Genomic DNA, 22820 nt, shown 5'->3' with positions numbered 1-22820 from the left:
GGAGAACTGAGGGGACCGGGGTATCAAAATCTGCCCCCCTCCCATCTGTTTCCAACTTCGTGCCACAACAGCCGCCCTTTCCCACTTCCTCTGCCTCTTCCTCTTTTTTTAGAGAAAGGCGGGATCCCATATCAGCTCCGGGATCGGAATCGCTAGGACAGAGGCCGATTGATAACCTTCAAATTGTCAACTTGTCGGCCCGGACCCTTCGTGCTGAGGAGGTGGGGGTCCTTAGGAGGGGACTGTCGTTTGTACCTACTACGGACTTCAGTCTATTTACCTGGACTAAGGACCTCCACCTCTTCTGGCTTAAGTGGCATAAGTTCTTCAAGAACTCCAATCGAGATACATGCCATAGACTGGGGATAGATGAGGGAGACTATGGTGACCTTCAAAATCTTATTGATCTTAGCAGTGAGCAGAGTAGAATCCCCGGAACGGGCCCATTTACTACACTACGGCCCAGAAGTACTAGAATGCCACCTCCATCTAGCTCAGAGCACATCGACATATTTCTACAGTTGGTCACCCGGGACCTCGACCAGTTGGGACATGTGAGACCTAAGATCTTTAACCTGTCTGCCACACAGATGCGGGCACTCAGGTCACTGGAAAAGGATGACACCATCGTCATTAAGCCATCCGATAAGGGTGGCAACCTAGTCATCCTGGATTGTGATATATATAAAAACATGTCTGGATCTGTTGAAGGACAGAGGGGGGTATGAGATTTTATCTACCAACCCGACCCAATTATATTTGGGTGTATTGAAGAATATCTTGAACAAGGGTGTCCTCAAAAAGGTCATAAGTACTGCTGAGCATGATTTCTTACTACCAGCGAAACCACTCATAGCCACTTTCTATGGCCTCCCTAAAATACATAAAGGGATATCTCCCCTCAAAGGTCGCCCAATCGTTTCAGGCGTCAATTGCTTAACCCAGAACTGTGGTATCTATCTGGACCAGATTCTGAGGGAGTTCGTCGTGTCCCTCCCTGCCTATACGAGGGACACGATGGACTTTCTCAATAAAATCAATACCTTGAGTCTTGATCCAGACTGCTTACTGGGCAGCATTGACGTTGAGGCACTGTATAGTTCTATACCGCATGATCAGGGCCTCATAGCCGTTGACCATTACCTTAGAACTAGGGGTATCCATTGCTTTCCGCATAATGCTTTCATCCTGGAGCTACTTAAGTTCACCCTCAATCATAACTTTTTTCTATTTGATGCACGGTTCTACCACCAGCTCAGGGGGACGGCAATGGGCAGTCCCTGTGCCCCCTCTTATGCTAACCTCTTCCTGGGCTGGTGGGAGGACACCCACGTGTTTCCCAACCACGTCGTCTGGTGGGCGGACAATATCCAATTTTGGACACGTTATATAGACGACGTGTTCGTTGTCTGGAAGGGTGATCCCCCTAGTTTCAAAAGATTTGTATCAGATCTTAACCATAACCAGGTTGGCCTTAAGTTCACCTATGAGCTGGACCCGGATTCCATCACCTTCCTGGATGTGAGGGTAACCAAACTAGGGGACTCTCTATCCACGAACATTTACAGGAAAAGCACTGCCACAAACTCCCTGCTTCATTGGAGCAGTTACCATCCTGTTCCTCTTAAACGAGGTATACCCAGAGGTCAATACCTCAGGGTTAGGAGGAACTGCTTCAACAATACATCTTTTTTCAATGAAGCCAGGAGTTTGCAGGAGAGACTTTTGGCAAGGGGGTACCCCAGAAAAGTTCTTCGGGAGGCGTTCCAATACGCAGTAACCAAACCTCGAACTGAACTCTTGGTCCCAAGAAGTAGAACCAGTGACTGTCCCCAACCGGCACGAATCATTGGCAACTTTGACACTGCTAATCGTGAAATCAGGGAAGTCCTTAATAAATATTGGCCAATATTGCATATGGACTCTGACCTTCTGGACATTGTGAGTAAATATCCCTATAGACGGGGTAGGAGCCTGAAGGACCGACTCGTCTGCAGCCATTTTTCACCATCAGCTAAAAGTGGTTCCTGGTTAGATTCGAAAACCCATGGGGGTCTTTAAATGTGGTAGATGTAAGGCCTGTCAATACGTTTCGACTGCCAAAACTATTACTTGCTCTGCCACGGGTCACTCCTACCAGGTTCGCGATTTCATTAATTGTGTGTCTAAAGGATTGGTATATCTATGCCAGTGTCCATGCCCCATGGACTATGTGGGAAAGACCATACGCGAGTTCAGGAGAAGAATCCTTGAACATATCAACGATGTCCATAAGAATGAGCCAACACCGGTGGCCTCCCATGTCAATGATTGTCATGGGGGAGACCCCTCAGTTCTCCGCTTCACCGTCCTTGAGCTGGTGTCCCCCTCCCCACGAGGGGGCGATTGGGACAGGCGTATTTTACAAAAGGAGAGCGAATGGATACATAGGTTCCGTTCACAATCTCCCTGGGGACTCAACGTGCGTCTTACGTTTTCATGTTTTCTTTGAAAACGGTTCTTCTCCGCTACCTCATTTATCCTTATCACTGTATTATTCTGTCTTGCTGCAGTCTTGGCTTAGTACAGGGATTGCCCTGTTAGTGGGGTTCTCCCTTTAGCAATTGTGACCATCAGTGACAATTTTATGTATTCCCTGTCACTTAGCCTGGGTATGCGAAGTACCCGAATGTAATATTTATCACGGTGTGGCCCTTTATCTTTACACATCGTCATGGTGGCACCTTGTTATCGGGAAGGCGACCATTTTCATATCTGAGAATATATATATATACTTTTTATTATTTGATATATACATTTTTGCACATTCTCCTTCCCCCCCTCCTTGTTTTTCTCCCTCCTCCAGCCCAAACCTTTTTCATCATCTTGCCCGTTGTTTTTATTTATCCTTTATTTATCATTGCGTCCCATTCCACACTGGGTCAGTGGCTTCCCTATATAGACATTCCCTTATAGTCAATATCCACCTCCTGACTACACCTGCCTAATCAGTCTGTCCGGCTGCTGATAGGGTTAACACCACTGAGGGATTAAGTGTCCACTTGCATTCTGAGCTCCATTCGCCGGACATCCTGTCTGGCAGGTGCTCGGAAACGTCTATTTCGGCGTGCGTTCCACGCTGGAACACACGCCTCACGCTGGCCTATGCAGCATCCGGTTGGCTGCGTTTCACATGCCGGATATCCGGCCGGCTGGCTGTCTGAGAGGATGCAGCTCGGCGTGCGTTCCAATGTGGAATGCACGCGCAACGGTGTTCGGGAGCCAGCAGCTCGGTGGATGTCTCTCCACCTGGGGCTTGCTGCCCCCCACTAATTGGCAGGCTGGGTATTTAAATAGGGGGTGGTGATCTTATTACCTTGCCTCAGACCCTTTGCTCCACATCGACGGTGGTACCATGTGAGTACACATGATTGTTACTTTTACATCCTCTTGATAGTCAGTCCACAGATTTGACTTCACAGCCCTTATTACTTCCTAGGCACTGGACGTTGGGTAGCTCCAGATTGTAGGAGCCATACTCTGCGGGACCGCCCTGCATTGGCAGTCACTCTTAGGTACTTGAGCTGTTTCTATCTCTACTCTTTTTTTATCTGAGTGGCTATAACCAATATTAGTATATGGTGACCATCCTTTCTCTTACAGTTGTATCGCTGAATGGGCTATTCAGGGCTATTACCCCTGACGCTTTCCCATGAGCACTCTTACAAGTCATCACTTTTTGACTTTGTGCCCTCTGTAACTTCAGGTATTTATTAAGTACTGGTAGTGCACTTACATGGCTAGTGTTCATCTTCACTTATGTCCATATCTCTGTTGTTTTTATGGCTTGCAGAGATTTGCACTTTAGGTGCATTGGTCATTTTCCATCGTCAATTTCTGTGTCAAGTGACCGTATGTACTTTTGCCTTTTGGCATACATTTATCTATTTTTCGGCATATAACATATGGGTCTGTTGTCTTGACGTAATTTCTAAACGCAATTCTAAATTGCGCATCATTATTGGACGAGGCCTATTCCTTTTATCATGATTGGCCCCTTGTCTGTAGTATACCTACCTCGTATTACCCCCTGATGATCCCACTCGATGGGTGAAACGCGTCGGGGTTGTGGTGTATCATATCTACATCATTAAACTATCTTATCTGTGTATTTGTGTGCGTGTGTTTGTCTGCGTATTTTACCCACTAGGTTGACCCTGTACCTCCTGGCGATCCGTCACGAGGGCTGTATCCAGTGGTCACCTTCTTTCCTTGTCATCTGTGCTGGTCATCCACTGGGGGACCACTCTGACACTAGTCTCTCTCCACCTGTCACCTCATCAGGGTTAGACAGGAGGTGAGGCTAGGCACGAGGACAGGGAGTCCCCACCATTAGGGGACGTCCCTGGGCAGAGGACCAGAGTAGGGCAGCAGTGGCAGGGACAATTTCCCCACCACTCACGTTAGTGTGTCTTACTGTGTCATGGCCCACCCTAATGACTATGTATAAGTTTGCTTATTCTCATTAAATTGAGTTATCCAATTATTGAACAGGGTATCACTGCTGGACTTGTTGATTTCCTTACTAATACCCCTATTCTGTATAAATTGGCATCCTCACTGCTGGACTTTCAGTACAATTACAGCAAAATATAGCAATACAGTTTAAAGGTGAGACAAATCTATATATTCTTTTATTTGCCTCACCTTTATACATTCAGAAAGTTTTTAGACCTTATCAGCTTTTTTCACATTTTGTTGCAGCCTTTTGCTAAAAAATAAAATAAAATTTTCCCCATCATTCTGCACACAATACCCCATAATGACAGTGAAAACAGAATATTGAAAATCTTTGTATTTATTGAAAAGGGAAAAACTAAAATCTTGCGTTCACATAAGTAGTCAGACCATTTACTCTGTACTTAAAGCTCCTTTAGCAGCAAGTAGCAATTACAGCCACCAGTCATCTTGGGTATGATGCCACAAGATTTGCACATCTGTAGTTGGGGATTTTCTGCCATTCTTCTCTGCAGATCCTCTCCAGCTCTGTCGGGTTGGATGAGGATGGTCAATGGACGGCCATTTTCAGGTTTCTCCAGAGATGGGATGAAGCCAGGGCTCTGGGTGGACCACTCAGACATTCACACATCATTCTTGTGTTACCTTGGTTCTGTGCTTAGGGTTATTGTCTTGTTGGAAGGTAAGCCTTTGGCCCAGCCTGAGGTTCAGAGCATTCTGGATAAAGGTTTTCATTAGGAATATCTCAGTAATTTGCTCCAGTCCATTGACCCTGACCAGTCTCCCTGCTCCAGCCGCTGAAACAACCCCCTCAGCATGATGCTGCCATCTCCATGCTTGACTGTAGGGATGGTATTGGACAGGTAATGGGCAGTGCCTGGTTTCCCCCCAAATATGACACTTAGAATTGAGGCCAAAAAGTTCAATCTCTTGGTTTTATCAGACCAGAGAATCATGTTTCTCAGTCTGAGAGTCCTTTTAGGTGCTTTTTGGCACCCTCCAGGCATGGAGGGTGCCAGCTGAACAGAACTATATTAGTGCCATCTCACTGCCTAAAGCCTTTATTGAGAGAGACTTTTATAATATGCTAATTAGCCTCTAGGAGCAGGGGGGCAATGCACCTGCTCCTAGAGGCTCCGTTTGCCCACCTCTTTTAATGCCCTTCTTCTCTTGATTGCCAGGGCCAGGGCAGCGCTGCTCTCATCCCGCCGGCCGTGTCTGCAGTGTAAATCTCGCGTTCAGTATTGAGGGAAGGACACTCGGCGGTTGCTGGCTTCTTGCACTGCAGACACGGCCGGCGGGAGGAGAGCAGCGCTGCCTGGCCCTGTCAATCAAGAGAAGGGCGTTAAAAGAGTTGGGCAAACGGAGCCTCTAGGAGCAGGCACATCGCCCCCCCTCCCCTGCTCCTAGAGGCTAATTAGCATATTATAAAAGTCTTTCTCAATAAAGGCTTTAGGCAGTGAGATGGCACTAATATAGTTATTTTCAGCTGACATAAGCGATGTGCTAATGTCAGCCAGCTTAAGGGGAACCTGTCACCAGAATTTGGGGTATAGAGCTGAGGACATAGGTTGCTAGATGGCCACTAGCACATCAGCAATACCCAGTCCCCATAGCTCTGTGTGCTTTTATTGTGGAAAAAAAAACTGATTTGATACATATGCAAATGAACCTGAGATGAGTCAGAGCTTGAAAATATGACTTCTCTGGTCACACAAGTAAGATGATATGTTGATTTGCATATGTATCAAATTTTTTATTTTATTTTTTGCACACAGAGCTATGGGGACTGAATATTGTGGATGTGTGTGCTAGTGGCCATCTAGCAACCCATGTCCTCAGTTCTATACCCCAAATCCTGGTGACAGGTTCCCTTTAATACACAATTTTCAGGTGACAGAAACCCTTTAAGTGCAAATTGATGGAGGGAAGCATTGAATTTCTCATTTTATTTTGGCACAGTCTGAAGACTTTTGGAATTCATAGTACATTGATTCACTCTATGTCCTGCATTTTCGAGACTGTGTACTGAGTAAGTGGAGCATGCTAGGGCTTTAGTGCAGGGAGTGTTGACGTAAAATGGAGCATGTAGTTGTGATTACACCAGACTGATATTTTAAAAATAAATTTGTAAATTACAAAACATTTTTGTTTTGAATTGCCATATTTTGACAAGTTTGTGTGTCTTCAGAGCTGCGTAAGGGGTGAGACTTACCCTCTTCCTGGACAAAGAAGCGATAAAGCCAGGCGATGTGTACACCCAGCTTCACCGCTTGTGCACCATGGCTGAGAATGCGTGCGCTAGAATAAGAGACACAGGAAGATGATGTAGACACGCATCCGAAATGTCAAAGGAGATGAGGGCAGGAAAAGTGCACAGCAAGCATGACTTGCTGCAGGGAATGTCCTGCATCCTTGACGTCAAAGAGGTCATTTACATACCCTGACTGTGAAATAGGGGCTTTTCACGACAACTATGCTACACAAAACCAGAAGAAGGGCCATCTTAGGAAACCATGACAAAAAGAAGTAATAACGTAATGAGCATTGAAAAGTATGTCTCCAATTTTAGGCATTAAGGAAGTAGATATTGTCTTAAGTTTTGTATCTCTGTATTCCATGAGCCATAATTTTACCATCTGGCAATTTCTCTATAAGGCATTGCAGTATTAATAGAGGTCTGGCCTAATAGACATGTACCCATGTTAGGCACTAAGTTACCTTGGCTACCTATTGACACCAAGATCATGTTGTGGGCTGCCACTATAGGACTTGCCAAACCCTCTTCCCCTTTCAACCCATCTAGATTCTGTAGTTGCTATTGACTGTAGCATCTAAGGAATAAAATGGTCTGTATCGCAGTTATCACTGATCTTCCATTAGGATATCTGCTGTAGCTGCAGCTAACATCTAATGGTGGTCGCACAAACACAGCTTGTTTGTCTCAACCATTGCCAGCGTTTTATACAGTAGTTTGGGAATGGTATGTTTATAGCAGTGCTACTATTACATCCTAGCCTTGTATGGAAAACTGATAGCTGCACTATTAGGGAAAACATTTCTGTGCCACTAACTTTTCCATGTCTTATGTTTCTGTTACATTTCAATGTCTCCTTACAGCCCCAGACTATGACAAGAGCCAGTGGTTGGATGAGAAGGAGAAGCTGGGCTTGGACTTTCCAAATGTACGTGAACTTGGAGAAAGAAAAATCATTGGGCCAGATTTATCGTTACTCTGACAGCTCACTCCACTTTCACATCTGGCTAAAGTCAGTTTTAGCCAAGTCAGGTTTATGATCGGCCCTTTAAGACTATAATAAATGTGCTTTGACGGTAGCAGTTTATCCGTCAGTAAGTAGCTTTACAAAAGTCGCACGTCTTTCCGAAAAAGTTGCATGTTCTATTAAAAAGTCGCATAAGATGAGCACGGTCCTCATTTTGCGACTTTTTAAATAGTCGCAATAGTAAATCTGTCTAGAGGTTAATTTACATAAGAAAACGCCCACTTTCAGAAAACTGGCGAGCATCGTGCAGAGCCAATAAAAGTCGCAAATTCCTGCGCAGTTTAAGCGCTTGCGAAAAATTTTTGGACTTTCACTACATTATTCTGACTTGAGCTAATGATAAATCTGGCCCATTGTTTGTAAATGCAATTGCCGTAAGTATTTGGTTACTAGATGGGTTTATATAATAGAAGTAGTGAGCAGGATTAGAGGGGTATTGTGGTTGTTTGTTTGAAGTTATTCCCTATCCTGTAATTATTAGATCTGTGGGGGCCCTACTGTTGTGACCCCACCCCCCACCGATCATGAGAACGTGACTCTTTGGAACTCCCATAGAAATGAATAGTGCGACCACGAAAATGTGCAACTGGCCCCCTCTCAGGTGGGGGGCTGCCGGGGGTACGTGGCCCCCGTTCTCGTGATTGGTAGGACCCCCACTGATCTAATAGTTATCCCCGTCCTGTGGCTGGGGATAACTTCCAACAAAAGGAATACCATTTAATGTATTTAAGAGCCAAATTGATGATAATACATATTTTGTGTTACACAGTTGCCCTACCTTTTGGATGGAGACGTTAAGTTGACACAGAGTAACACTATTCTGCGCTACATTGCTGGCAAGCATGGGTTATGTGAGTATAGACTTTTAGTTCAGTGAATAGACTTGGGACTTTTATCCGTTCTGCCTTTTCATATTTAGCTGCTTTAGGGTACTTTCACACTAGTGTTATTTTTTTTCCAGTATTGAAATCAGGTAAAGGGTCTTAATACTGGAAAAAAAACTCTTCTGTTTGGTCCCAATGCTTTCTGAATCGAAAGCAATCCTTTCAGTATGCATCAGGATGTCCTCCGTTCAGTCACTTGACCGGACAAAATACTGCATCTTGCTGTGGTCTTTTTTTTTTTTTTTTTAATCCAGCCAAAATTCCAGAACACTAACTCGCTTGCCGGATCCGACATTAATTTCCATTAAAATGCATTAATGCCGGATCCGTTACCAAATGTCCCATAAATCCAGTATTCTGGTCTTCGCATGCGCAGTTTTTTTCTAGCTTTGAAAAAAAATTTAAATACCGGATCCGTTATTCCGAACCCCTTTAGGACACAGCCTTATTTCACCTTAGGACCAAGCCATTTTTTGCAGTGATAACTTTAAAACGCTTTTGTGACGAACTGCGACCGCCGCGGCCACAATACGTCACGAAACCGTCACAGCGCCCCTAGTGGTCAATGCGCAAACAGGCCTCCCAGCCACTTTCAGCACACAGACAGTCTAACTTGAGTCCGTACAGTCGATAGGCTGAAAGCGCAGGGAGTGGACCGCCGATTGACCGCCAGTAAGCGTGCGACGAACTGCGACCGGAACTACACACAAGGTAGTTTAACTGCCACCACCTTGCAATTTATGGGAGCAAAGAACCCACTATCTAGATAACACAACCGAGTACCTTTCCCTTCGGAGAGGCTAGGGTAAGTTTTTGCAGTGTTTGAAAACAGGCATATGGCTAGAGAAATGACTTGGAGGTCATTTATTATATATCTATATACAATACAAATTATCACGATGCACAGTAATTATTAACACAATAATCAAGGAAAGTATAGTCCAATAAACAAAAGGGAGAAAAGAAAGAAAATACTTAGTTTCCGCAGAAAAGATGTCTGTTGGTGAAATAGTCCGTTGCAGGGGTAAAGTCCAAGAAGCCTTTGTCCAGTGTAATATGCCTACAGCCCACAGGTTCTCTGGCTGAGGCACTCTTTAGGTGTTGTTAAAAGTGGAGAACTCCTTTAGCAGATTCTAGGCTTTTGTTATAAAGGCTCCCAGAATCAAGGCGGGGAATTGAGAGTCCGCCTGCTGGGCAGGCTGTATTCCTGAGGTGAATGTCAGTTCTGAAATATGGCATGTGCCATATTGTGGGATGTCTCCGCTGTACACAAGTAACAAGCACATATTCACATTCCCCACAAAATATGGAGTTCAGGGATACCAAATATTACTATTATAACTGGTTCTATGATGGGGTAACACCATAACTTTACCTGGGCACATCTTAGAGTTATGTCTGTCCTATGTAAACGTCCAGTGAATTCTGAGTGACATGATGATGTAATTTTAATGTCCGTAAGATGCATGGGCTCTCTTAAAAAGGTAAAAATCATATCTCGGATTCATGTTGCAGTCTGGGAAACCTTGGTGCCGGCCTGTCTGCAGCAAGCCAGCTTACAGATCGTAGGCAGCTACTGGGATTCCTTTTTGCATGTGTTTAGAACATCTGAACAGAGATTAACTAATTTACCTCTGTCAGAACCAAACCAATTTGGTGGTGGTGTGGCTGAGTGCAATACATTTATCTGTGTGTACAGAGAGACGGTGTAGTCCAGTACCCTCCCCGAAATCTTGTTTTCTTTATCTATCTTTTATTTGGCGTGAAAAATGTCCGGGGAATACAAGAAAATGGCTTTGGCAGATCTGGAAAATCTGTGCCAAGAACGGGGCATTGAAGTCGGTCGCAAGACTAAGACCGACCTGATAAAAGACTTGTTCCGATGGGATAACCAACAACTACGGCTGTTGGATGTGTCTACTGCGGGAGACACCGGCCTATCTGACTCAAGTCCTGAGGAACCGGAGACTGAGAATCCTGACTACTCGGAGGGGGAACATCCTGCGGGCCCTGTTGGCCCCCCAGCGCAGTATTTCAGTACGGATCCTAATTTTTCTTTAAGTACTCGCCCGGAAGCGGCCAGTACCGGACTATCTATTTGTACAGACCCTATGATGCAGCAGGCCCTCCAAAAACTAATGGACACTGACCCGGTAAAGTACCTGCAGTACATGGCGGAGCGCGAAGAACGCCGAGCTGAGAGGGAGGCCGCTGCTGCAGAAAGCCAACATCGGCATGAACTGAGCATGGCCAGAATACACCAACCCAGCCGAAGCTCATCACCCAACTTTCCTGCAGAAGGAGCAGCATCACACGTGAGTGCAACATTTAAATTTGCTCCCATTGAAAAGGACACTGACATAGACTTGTTTTTGCGATCCTTTGAGAAAGCCTGCCGTCAGTATCGTCTGCCCCAAGAGCAGTGGGCCAGACACCAGACCCCCCTGTTGCGCTACAAAGCGCTGGACGCGTTTGCGGAGTTATCCATGGAGCAGGATGAAGATTATTCCGCCATAAAAGACGCTATCATTGCTAAATACCAGCTGACCCCTGAAGTCTATCGGAAAAGGTTTAGGTCCTTACAAAAGGATCGTACGGACTCTTATCCGGATGTGGTCAGCAGCTTACGCACTACATTCCGCCAGTGGACTTTAGGCCTAACAAACAGGTCTTATGACATCCTAGAGGACTTGATGATGCTAGACCAGCTTCTTTGTATTTGCCCTGCGGATGTGAGACAATTCGTGCTAGAACGGAAGCCTGCATCAGCAACCGCTGCTGCAGACTTAGCTGAGACTTTTGTCACAACCCGAGTGCCCGATCTGCGTAAATCTGCACCATCTCACTGGAGAGGAGGTCTGCTCAATGTCAGGGCAGACCCCCCTGCCTCTGTGGGCCGTCCACCACAGAGACCACCAAGTGCAGCTACTGCTTCCAGACCTGGGGCACCTAATGGAATCACCTGTCACTACTGCCGCAAGCCTGGACATATGAAATTCAACTGTCCTGAGCGGAGACAGCCACAGCCAGCATATGAACCACCTGTACCTCGCCCACGACAGACCCAGCCAGCGCATCCCAGCGTGAACCATCATCTTCAACTGTTTTGTTCGCCGGTGGGGAGGAGATTCACCCCATCACCAGCAATCACCAGCTTGTTACAGTGAATGACCAGCTAGTCACCGGTTTCCGGGACACGGGAGCCGATGTCACCCTGGTGCGTCCGCACCTTGTGCCCACAAAGGACATCATCCCAGACAAGTATCTCACCCTCACTGGGGTGGGGGGCACTCTTTCTCACAATCCCCAAGCCCGGGTTTCAATCGACTGGGGGGGTGGGTGTTCAAGAAAAGGTAGTTGGTATCCTAGACCAGCTACCAGTTCCTGTTTTGTTGGGGTCCGATCTAGGCAAGCTGGTATCCTATTATGAACCCGCCACGAACCCCTCGGGATCCCAGGAAGGGGGTCCGCCCTCTGCCCCCACCCAGGTGCTTGGCACCCGGGGGCAAAAGTCTGGGGGAGGGGGGTTGAATGTATCCAATATTAATGATGATATGCATGACGTACCTGCTAATGTGATTTCTACATGTGATATTGAAAATGCTAATCTGCCTTGCTCCGAAGTCATACCTGTCCTAGCTGTGACTCGGAGTCGGGCCACCCAAAACTTGAACTCAGAACAGGGGGAAGAGGCTCCGGTCTCCTCCCACTCCTCTGACCCCAGGGAGGGTGACTGTCCGCCACAGGCCTCGTACGCCACGGGCCAGCTGGCTGAAACGGATCAGGCGGCCTTCGAGCACGCACTTCAAACCAATCCTAGCCTCGAGGGTCTCAGAAGACAGGCTGCTGAGCCCCTCGCGGATGGGGCCGGGTTCAAAGTGTACTGGGAAGGTGGGAAGTTGTATAGTGAGGCGATACAACCCACCGAAGGCGAAATGACCGTGAGTACCAAGTCGCTTGTGGTACCTAGTGCCTTCCGGGGGCATGTGCTGAAATCCGCACATGACATCCCCTTGGCAGGGCACCTAGGAATTCGCAGGACACTTGACCGTATTCAGGGGCATTTCTACTGGCCTAGAATGAGGATAGATGTCATCAATTATTTTCGCTCCTGTACAGTTTGTCAGAAGGTTAAACGAGCTGGGAATCCGCGCAAGGCTCCCCTGTGTCCACTGCCAATCATAAGTGAGCCATTTCACCGAGTGGCAGTCGACATAATTGGACCTCTGCCCATTCCCAGCCACAGCGGCAAGAGGTACATCTTGACGCTGGTGGATTACGCGACTCGCTACCCAGATGCGGTCGCCCTCTCCTCCCTGAGGGCAGACAAGGTAGCAGACGCGCTAATTTCCGTATTTTCACGTGTAGGGTTCCCAGCGGAGATGCTCACAGATCAGGGACCCCAGTTTATGTCTGAACTGATGGACGCCCTGGCGGCAAAGATCCAGATGACGCACCTCGTCTCCAGTCCATACCACCCGCAAACCAACTGCCTCTGCGAGCGCTTTAACGCGTCATTAAAGCAGATGCTGGCCACATTCGTTGAGTCGCAGGGTGGGGACTGGGAACGGTACCTGCCTCATCTGCTGTTTGCCTACAGAGAAGTACCGCAAGAGTCCACCGGGTTCTCCCCGTTTGAACTCCTGTATGGCAGGAACGTCCGAGGGCCACTACAGCTGATGCGAGAGACGTGGGAAGGCAAAGGTGATCCCACGGATGTCTCTGTAGTGGATTACGTCCTGAAGTTCAGAGACAAAATGGAGTCACTCTCTGCCATGGTAACGGAGAATCTGGCCCAGGCCCAGGCCAAACAGAAACTATGGTACGACCGCACCGCGGGAGACCGGGCATTTGAAACTGGAGACAAGGTCTATGCCCTTCTCCCCATACGGCACAATAAGTTACAGGCGGCATGGGAGGGTCCATACACCATAGAGAAGCGTTTAAACCCCCTGACATACTTGGTGAACATGGGGGGTAGAAAACAGAAGGCCTTTCACATTAACATGCTGAAGGCTCACCACGATAGAACCCAGTATGTACTCCGTGTGCAGCCGGTTAGAACAGGGCGAGACAGACCCTCTGGTAGATCTGCTGGCTGACACCCGGGAGACGGACGGGGACATCAATGTCAACCCGCAGCTCTCTCCGTCCCAGAGAGAGCAGTTACAGGAGGTGTTAGGTCGGTACCACCGGACCTTCTCAGGTATCCCGGGACGGACCCATCTGGTCGCTCACCGGTTAGATACCGGAGCACATCCCCCCATCAAGCAATCCGCCTATCGCGTCTCTCCGGAGGTGCAGGCGGACATGCAGCGTGAGGTGGGGGAAATGCTAGAACTGGGGGTTGTTCAGCGGTCCTGTAGTCCATGGGCGGCACCCGTCGTCTTGGTACCCAAGAAAGACAAGACAATGCGGTTCTGCGTGGACTACCGGAAGTTGAACGCTGTAACCACTACGGACGCCTACCCCATGCCTCGCATCGATGAGATGCTAGATAAGCTGGCGGCTGCCAGCTATCTATCAATCATGGATCTGAGCCGGGGGTACTGGCAGATCCCTCTTGCCCCGGACGCGCTGCAGAAATCTGCCTTTATCGCTCTTCGAATTTACGACGATGCCCTTTGGAATGAAAAATGCGCCTGCCACGTTCCAGCGGGCTATGAACGACCTGCTGGAGGAAATGCAGCCGTTCGCTGCAGCATATTTGGACGATATTGCGGTGTTTAGCCCCACCTGGGAAGAACACCTCAAATATCTGTCCCAGGTACTGCAACGGCTGGCTGCAGCCAATTTGACAGTTAAGCCAAGTAAGTGTCAGATCGGCATGACGGAAGTCCAGTATTTAGGGCACCGAGCGGGAGGGAACACCCTGAAACCGGACACGGGAAAGGTCGACGCCATCTTAGAGTGGCCTCGGCCTATCACCAAGCGACAGGTTCAGGCATTCCTGGGGACCGCGGGCTACTATATGAAGTTTGTACCGGCCTATAGTGCCATCGCGAAGCCCCTGACGGATGCCACTGGTAAGAAGCACCCGAAAGTGGTTACGTGGACCCCTGAGTGTGAGAACGCCTTCCGGGCCTTGAAGCAGGCGTTAGCTAGCGCCCCTGTGCTTCAAGCCCCAGATTTCAGCCGTCGGTTCATAGTGCAAACCGACGCATCAGATTACGGTCTCGGCGCTGTCTTAAGCCAGGTGGATGGAAAAGGGGACGAGCACCCTCTTCTGTACCTGAGCCGGAAACTTCTTCCCCGAGAAGTCTCCTACTCGACTACAGAAAAGGAGTGTCTAGCGATTGTGTGGGCCCTGCAGAAGCTTCAATCCTATTTGTACGGCCGCTCCTTCACAATCATTACGGACCATAATCCTCTCAGTTGGCTGAACCGTACTGCGGGGTCCAACGGGAAACTCCTACGTTGGAGCTTGTCGCTGCAGCAGTACGATTTTACCATCCAGCACAGGGCAGGCAGCAGACATCAAAATGCGGATGGCTTATTCCGGTGCAACGGCGATCCAGACCGATCAGCGCAGGTTAGTGGCGACGCCACCCGTCTTGCGGACGGATGTCTAGCCACAGACGCGGGGGGGGGAGGTGTCACGGATGATCTGCGAGAATATTGAACTGTCCTCCCAATATTATCAATATTACTCTGCCTTATTGAACAGTATTGATCAGTAGGTCTATTAAACAGTAATTATTTCCCTAGGTCCCAGAACCTACAATTTGATTATTCAGAGCGTCTCCTTCTGTCCTTCTGTTGTACCCAGAGAACAACATAGTCCTTTTGTTCAAGTCAGTCAATAGATGCCCAGCAGATAACGCAATTACAGCTGGCTTCCTCAGGTTGACAAAAGAACTTCCCTTCCTGAGGAGATATCACAGCTAGGTGTGAAGACTGCACCTGGGGGGGGGAAACATTTGGTGTCGCTGCTATAAGGGGTCTGTAAGCTGGCTTGCTGCAGACAGGCCGGCACCAAGGTTTCCCAGACTGCAACATGAATCTGAGATATGATTTTTACCTTTTTAAGAGAGCCCATGCATCTTACGGACAGTAAAAATTACATCATCGTGTCACTCAGAATTCACTGGACGTTTACATAGGACAAACATAACTCTAAGATGTGCCCAGGTAAAGTTATGGTGTTACCCCATCATAGAACCAGTTATAATAGTAATATTTGGTATCCCTGAACTCCATATTTTGTGGGGAATGTGAATATGTGCTTGTTACTTGTGTACAGCGGAGACATCCCACAATATGGCACATGCCATATTTCAGAACTGACATTCACCTCAGGAATACAGCCTGCCCAGCAGGCGGACTCTCAATTCCCCGCCTTGATTCTGGGAGCCTTTATAACAAAGGCCTAGAATCTGCTAAAGGAGTTCTCCACTTTTAACAACACCTAAAGAGGGCCTCAGCCAGAGAACTCGTGGGCTGTAGGCATATTACACTGGACAAAGGCTTCTTGGACTTTACCCCTGCAACGGACTATTTCACCAACAGACCTCTTTTCTGCGGAAACTAAGTATTTTCTTTCTTTTCTCCCTTTTGTTTATTGGACTATACTTTCCTTGATTATTGTGTTAATAATTACTGTGCATCGTGATAATTTGTATTGTATAGAGATATATAATAAATGACCTCCAAGTCATTTCTCTAGCCATATGCCTGTTTTCAAACACTGCAAAAACTTACCCTAGCCTCTCCGAAGGGAAAGCTACTCGGTTGTGTTATCTAGATAGTGGGTTCCTCGCTCCCATAAATTGCGAGGTGGTGGCAGTTAAACTACCCTGTGTGTGGTTCCGGTCGCAGTTCGTCGCACGCTTACTGGCGGTCAATCGGCGGTTCACTCCCTGCGCTTTCAGCCTATCGACTGTACGGACTAAAGTTAGACTGTCGGTGTGCTGAAAGTGGCTGGGAGGCCTGTTTGCGGATTGACCACTAGGGGCGCTGTGACGGTTTCGTGACGTATTGTGGCCGCGGCGGTCGCAGTTCGTCACAGACTTATCCAGGCCATTCTGAGATTTTTTTTTTCCGTTACATATTGTACTTCATGACACTGGTAAAATGAAGTTAAAAAAAAAATCTTTGTTTATAAAAAGAAAATACCAAATTTAACAAAAATTTGGAAAAATTTGGAAATTTCCAAGTTTTAATTTCTCTACTTCTATAATACATAGTAATCACTCCAAAAATAGTTATTACTTTACATTCCCCATATGTCTACTTCATGTTTGGATCATTTTGGGAATGATATTTTATTTTTTGGGGATGTTACAAGGTTTAGAAGCAAATCTTGACATTTTCAAAAACCCAATTTTTTAGGGACCAGTTCAGATCTGAAGTCACTTTGCGAGGCTTGCATAATAGAAACCCGCTCAAGGGACGACCTATAGTCTCAGGGGTGGACAATCTCTGCCAAAATACAGGGATCTACGTGGATAAAATTCTGGCTCCGTTTGTGACTACCCTTCCATCTTACACTCGTGACACGACAGATCTTTTGAAGCGGCTGGAGGGCATCTACACTGAGGCGAATAGTCTATTGGCCAGTATAGATGTGGAGGCCCTTTACTCCAGTATCCCACATTCACTAGGCCCCAAGGCCGTTGAACACTTCTTGAGTAGCCGAGGTCGTCAGTATCGCGCCCACAGTCTGTTTATCCTCCGTTTACTGGAGTTTACGCTTACTCATAACGTGTTCTTTTTTAGCGGCAGGATCTACCACCAGCTCAGGGGCACCGCGATGGGGAGCCCATGTGCCCCCTCGTATGCTAACCTGTTCCTGGGCTGGTGGGAAGAGACCCTGATTTTTACGGATACCGGGTCCGTACTTTTAGATCCTGTGGGACTGTGGGCGAGATACATCGACGACATTTTCATTATCTAGAATAGTGATGAAGCCGCTTTCTGTTCTCTGGTGAAGGCCCTTAATGTCAACAATATAGGCCTCCGTTTTACCAGCGAAAATAATACCACTCATTTGCCATTTTTGGATGTCCTCATTTCTAAAACTGAGGAGGGAGAACTGACCACGACAGTTTACAGGAAGCCTAGTTCAACCAACAATTTGCTCAGGTGGGAAAGCAGTCACCCGCTCCCACTTAAGAAAGGCATCCCAAAAGGTCAGTATCTCCGCCTCTGGAGAAATTGCTCTTCCAAAAAGGATTTTATCAAACAGGCAGCTGACCTACGATCAAGATTCCTTCAGCGAGGATACCCGGACAGGGTGTTGCGACTAGCCTTCAGAGCAGCACTGCAGGCAGATCGCACAGATCTCCTAACTCCTAAACCTCACCAGGAACATACGGGGAACCTCATCCGTATGATTAGCATTTTCGACCGTGCAGCACCTGAAGTTCGCAATATTCTATGCAAAAATTGTGGTGTCCTCATGATGGATCCAGACCTCAGAGAGTTCTTGGGACCACATCCTAACATCACCTATCGCAGGGGTCGTAACCTCTGCGACAGGTTGGTCTCAAGCGAATTTATACCGCCTGTACCCTCGGGTACTGCATGGTTGCAGTCAAACATCAAAGGCTGCTACAGATGTAGTGGGTGCATTGCATGCAGTCATTTGCCAACAGGTAGGACCTTCCGCAGTAACAACACCGGTAAAGTCTACACCATTAACCACTTCATCAATTTCAGGACCCGGGGGGTGATTTACCGCCTCGCCTGCGAATGCGGTAAGGAATATGTCGGTAAGACTATCCGAGAGTTTCGCAGGCGGGTGGGTGAACACCTCAATGATATTTCCAAGAGCAAAGACACACCAATAGCCAACCACATCCGCATTCAGCATAATGGCACTGCCCATGTGTCCTTCATGGGCATTGACCGGGTCGTCCCTCCACGTCGCGGAGGTGATTGGGACCGGGCGATCCTCCAGCGTGAACTCCGCTGGATCTATTATCTTAAATCCATGACACCGTTGGGGCTTAATGAACAGCTCAACTTTAGCTGTTTTCTGTGACCATCTGATGGCACTATCCTGTCCCATCACTTCTGGATTTAATTTAATTTAATCAAAACTACTTTACTTAAATCGACTATACCTAATCGTTATACTTCATGTCACCTGTATCTCCTGGCCTTATCGCCGGCCCCCTGTCACAGCAGCTGGGCTCAGTTGCTCATGATTATCCTCCCTAAGAAGCTCTGATGTAATTAGCAAAAACTGTGTTTGCTTCATAAAATGAGACCGCTGACACGCTGGCCTCTTATTTTAGCAACTTGTTCGCCATATGTCTCAATGCGGCGTCTAGTTGCCAGGCACCCTGCCCGCTCCCAGGCTCTTGCTTATTCGCCCCTCCTACTCTCCTGCGTGCCATCCCGGCGTCGGCATATGACGCTTGCGTTCCACCTGTCTCCACCCTCGGCGCTGCGCACAGCTCCATCTGTGCGGCCCCTATGGTGGCCTGTGGAACGCACGCGCCGTCCGACGCTGTGTTCCATGGCACGCAGGACACTTGTCAACAGGACGCAGCCTTACCGGTCTCCACGTGACAGGTTCGGGGGGGCGTGCCTTGGTAATGAGCGCGCGGCGCTCGCCTACATTTAAACGGCACATCAGAGGTAAACAGTGCCGACAGCCCCTGACTTCACACCCTCTGATTTGGGCCTCACAGTGACCGCATCACGCGCTTTTTTAGCGTTTTTTGTCCATGTGCTTTGACAGCCCACTGGCTAGCTAGCACTCACGGTCCTGTTGATTGGATTCTTTGTTGTCTGGTCCCACTGGCCTGGCCATCGTACCTGGAGTTTGAACAGGCCCCACTGGACCGTTCTATAGCGTCCACTAGCCATCACCCTGGCTCACCGACTCAGCTCCCATACTTGTAGCTAGCCCCTTTTGCTGGTCTAGCTGCCAATATTGCTCTTTTTTCAGGCACTACTCTGCCTGTTACCCTTTACTTTTTTACGTTCCCTGATGAGTTTTTCTAAACGGAAACGTGACACGTCGGGACATCTCTAGGGCTCAATAGGGACACCGGCCCGTACCAGGGTTAGGTATCCGGACGGGGTCGCTCCTTGCAGAGCAAGCACTCCGTATAGCACATCTTGGTACCATCCTTTATGCACGTGCTCCAGTGACCAGCACCCTCCAAGAATCGGACTGCTCTCCTGTGGCATCACCAACCAGGTTCCATCCACACAGACCTGTCCGTCCATCAAACCATCCGGGTGAGAACTTTCCATACTTACACTGGTGCATATTCGTGCAATTGTCTTTGGCCCATCTGGGCTTGTCTATTTTTTGTTTCCTCTATTTTTTGTGCCATTTATTTTATTTTATTAAACGTTAAGTTTTATTCCCTTTGATCCCCAGCAAGGGACCAGTACATTCATTTCACATAATTTGGGAATATTTGGTCAAGGCTCAAAGCTAGACCTGCGCACTTTTTTGCATAATAGAAACCACCCAAAAATGACCCCATTCTAGAAACTACACCCCTCGAGGTATTCAAAACTGATTTTAATTTTACAAACTTTGTTAACCCTTTAGGTGTTCCACAAGAATTAATGGAAAATAGAGATACAATTTCACTTTTTTGTCATATTTTTTTTTTTCCAGTTAGAAAGCAAGGGTTAACACCCAAACAAAACTCAATATTTATAGCTCTGATTCTGTAGTTTACAGAAACGCCCCGTATGTGGTCGTAAACAGCTGTACAGGCACGCGGCAGGGCGCAGAAGGAAAGGAATGCCATATGGTTTTTGGAAGGCAGATTTTGCTGGACTGGTTTTTTTGACACCATGTCCCATTTGAAGCCCCCCTGATGCACCCCTAGAGTAGAAACTCCAAAAAAGTGACCTCATTTTAGAAACTGCGGGATAGGGTGGCAGTTCTGTTGGTACTAGTTTAGGGTACATATGATTTTTGGTTGCTCTAAAAGCCATAGTTTTTTCAGTTTTTCTGCGATTATCATGGGTAGGGTATGATTTTTGCGGGATGAGATGACTTTGTTTGTTACAATTTTGGCGTACATGCGACTTTTTTTGATCACTTTTATTACCTTTTTTTTGGGAAGTAAGGTGGACAAAATCTCAATTTCATCATAGTTTTTTTATTTTTATGGCGTTCACTGTTCGGGTAAAGTAACATGATCAGGTCGTTGCGGATGCGGCGATACCAATCGTGTAGGGAATTTATTTTTTCATTTTTAATCAGTGATAAATGTGTTTGTGTGTGTTGTTTTGTTTTTATTTTTTGGTTTCCCCCCCCCCCCCCCACTTTTTTTCTATTTTTTTTTTTTTTTACCCAGACCCACTTGGTTCTTGAAGATCCAGTGGGTCTGATGTCTGTATAATACAGTACAGTACACTATATAGTGTTTTGTACTGTATTTTACTTACACTTTGTCTGAACAGATCTATGCCTTTTAGCACAGATCTGTTCAGGACCATGGACAGCAGGATGACTGAGAAGGCATCCTGTTGCCATGGGAACCTTCCCTGTCTGCTCAGACCGGGAAGGGTAAGGAGGGGGGCTCCCTCCCTCTGTCACCGCATCCTGTCCGGGGGCTGCAAAGGCACAGCAGCCCCCCGATGAGAGAGGGAGGGAGCCCCCTCTTACTGTTAACGTTTTCCATAACGCGGTCCGTACGGACTGTGGTATGGAAAGGGTTAAATGGCTGACATCTCATCACAGATGTCAGACGTTTATACCAGGGTGTCAGCAATGTGCTGACACCCTGGTATACCCACTGGCCACCAACGATTATTCAAAGAGAGGCGGGCGGGGATCAAGATCCCGCCCACCTCCCGCACCCCGCCGACATGAAATCATTCAGGGGTGCGGGGGGGGGGGGGGGGACATATATATTTTAGGCATAATAAGGGATCGCGGGGGTCAGAAACTGCAGAAACCGCAGAAAAACGCAGGTCTGAATTGTGTCCTAAAGAGGTTAAAGAATCAACCTGTACTGCGCTACAAAGCCCAACAAGCCCTCAGCTATTTATGCCATAGATATTGTATGGGGAAGTGGTGTAGTAGTAGATGGCATGCAATAATGTTATATTACATAACAGTTTCGTCTTCACAGATAAATATATTGAATGGTCTCCTAATTAAATCCAGTCGTTGATCATGCAGTGATGAAAGAAAAAAATATATACCGTATTTTTCGCCGTATAAGACGCACTTTTTCCCCCCCAAAAGTGGGGGGGAAATAGCAGTGCGTCTTATACAGCGAATGCAGCCGATTTTGCTTAGTTTTCAATGATACACCCGCCGCAATGCCGTGCGGCGGGTGTATCAGCTGTGAGGGAGGAGGGGCTGGGGGCGGCATCTGCATTTATAATGACAGCGGGGCCCGTGCAGTGACTGTATTCTACTACACGGGCCCCGCTCACTGTATAATCATATCCCTAATACCGTAGTTAATTGTTGTGTGCACTGCATGTAAAAGCATAATGTGCGATGATGAGCGCTATTACTTACAATTAGAAGCGCTCGCCGTTCGGAGCACAGAGGAGGCAGGAGGCAGGCCGGGAGGACGGGCGCTGGCAGTGTGAGTCATCCGTCATGCGCCCACGCCGCCTGCTTCATGAATGAAGCAGGCGGCGCAGGCGCGTGACGTATGACTCACACTGCCAGCGCCCGGCCTGCCTCCTGCCTCCTCCCTCCTCTCTGCTCCGAACGGCGAGCGCTTCTAATTGTAAGTAATAGCGCTCATCATCGCACATTATGCTTTTACATGCAGTGCACACAACAATTAACTACGGTATTAGGGATATGATTATACAGTGAGCGGGGCCCGTGTAGTAGAATACAGTCACTGCACGGGCCCCGCTGTCATTATAAATGCAGATGCGACCCCCACCCCCATTATAAAAGCAAATGCGACCCCCACACTTATGGAGGGGATCTGTGGATGACACATAGCATAAGATGCTATATATGTGTCATCCACAGATCCCCCCATAACTGTCATACACAGATCCTCATAACAGTGCCATCCAGAGAGGATCCCCTATAAGTGTCACCCACAGATCCCCCATAACAGTGCGTCATCCACAGATCCCCATAACAGTGCATCACCCACAGACCACAATTAGTTCAAAATTTTTTTTTTCTTATTTTCCTCCCCAAAAACCTAGGTGCGTCTTATACGCCGGTGCGTCTTATACGGCGAAAAAT

At 47.6% G+C, this 22820-nt stretch overlaps 1 protein-coding gene across 1 annotated transcript in view; it reads left to right on the top strand.

Annotated features, from left to right (window-relative positions):
• Positions 1 to 22820, top strand: part of GSTM4 (glutathione S-transferase mu 4) — a 39690-nt gene that overhangs the window by 6542 nt on the left and 10328 nt on the right. Inside the window, exons 3-4 of the mRNA XM_044288307.1 lie at positions 7618 to 7682; positions 8551 to 8632. Of these exons, the coding sequence (XP_044144242.1) occupies positions 7618 to 7682; positions 8551 to 8632 (147 nt within the window). The remainder of the gene's footprint in view (positions 1 to 7617; positions 7683 to 8550; positions 8633 to 22820) is intronic.

The sequence above is a fragment of the Bufo gargarizans genome, chromosome 3 (assembly GCF_014858855.1).
Source record: "Bufo gargarizans isolate SCDJY-AF-19 chromosome 3, ASM1485885v1, whole genome shotgun sequence".
NCBI lineage: Eukaryota > Metazoa > Chordata > Amphibia > Anura > Bufonidae > Bufo > Bufo gargarizans.
The sequence above is the reverse complement of the archived record's forward strand: the minus strand, read 5'-3'. Positions and strand labels throughout refer to the sequence as shown.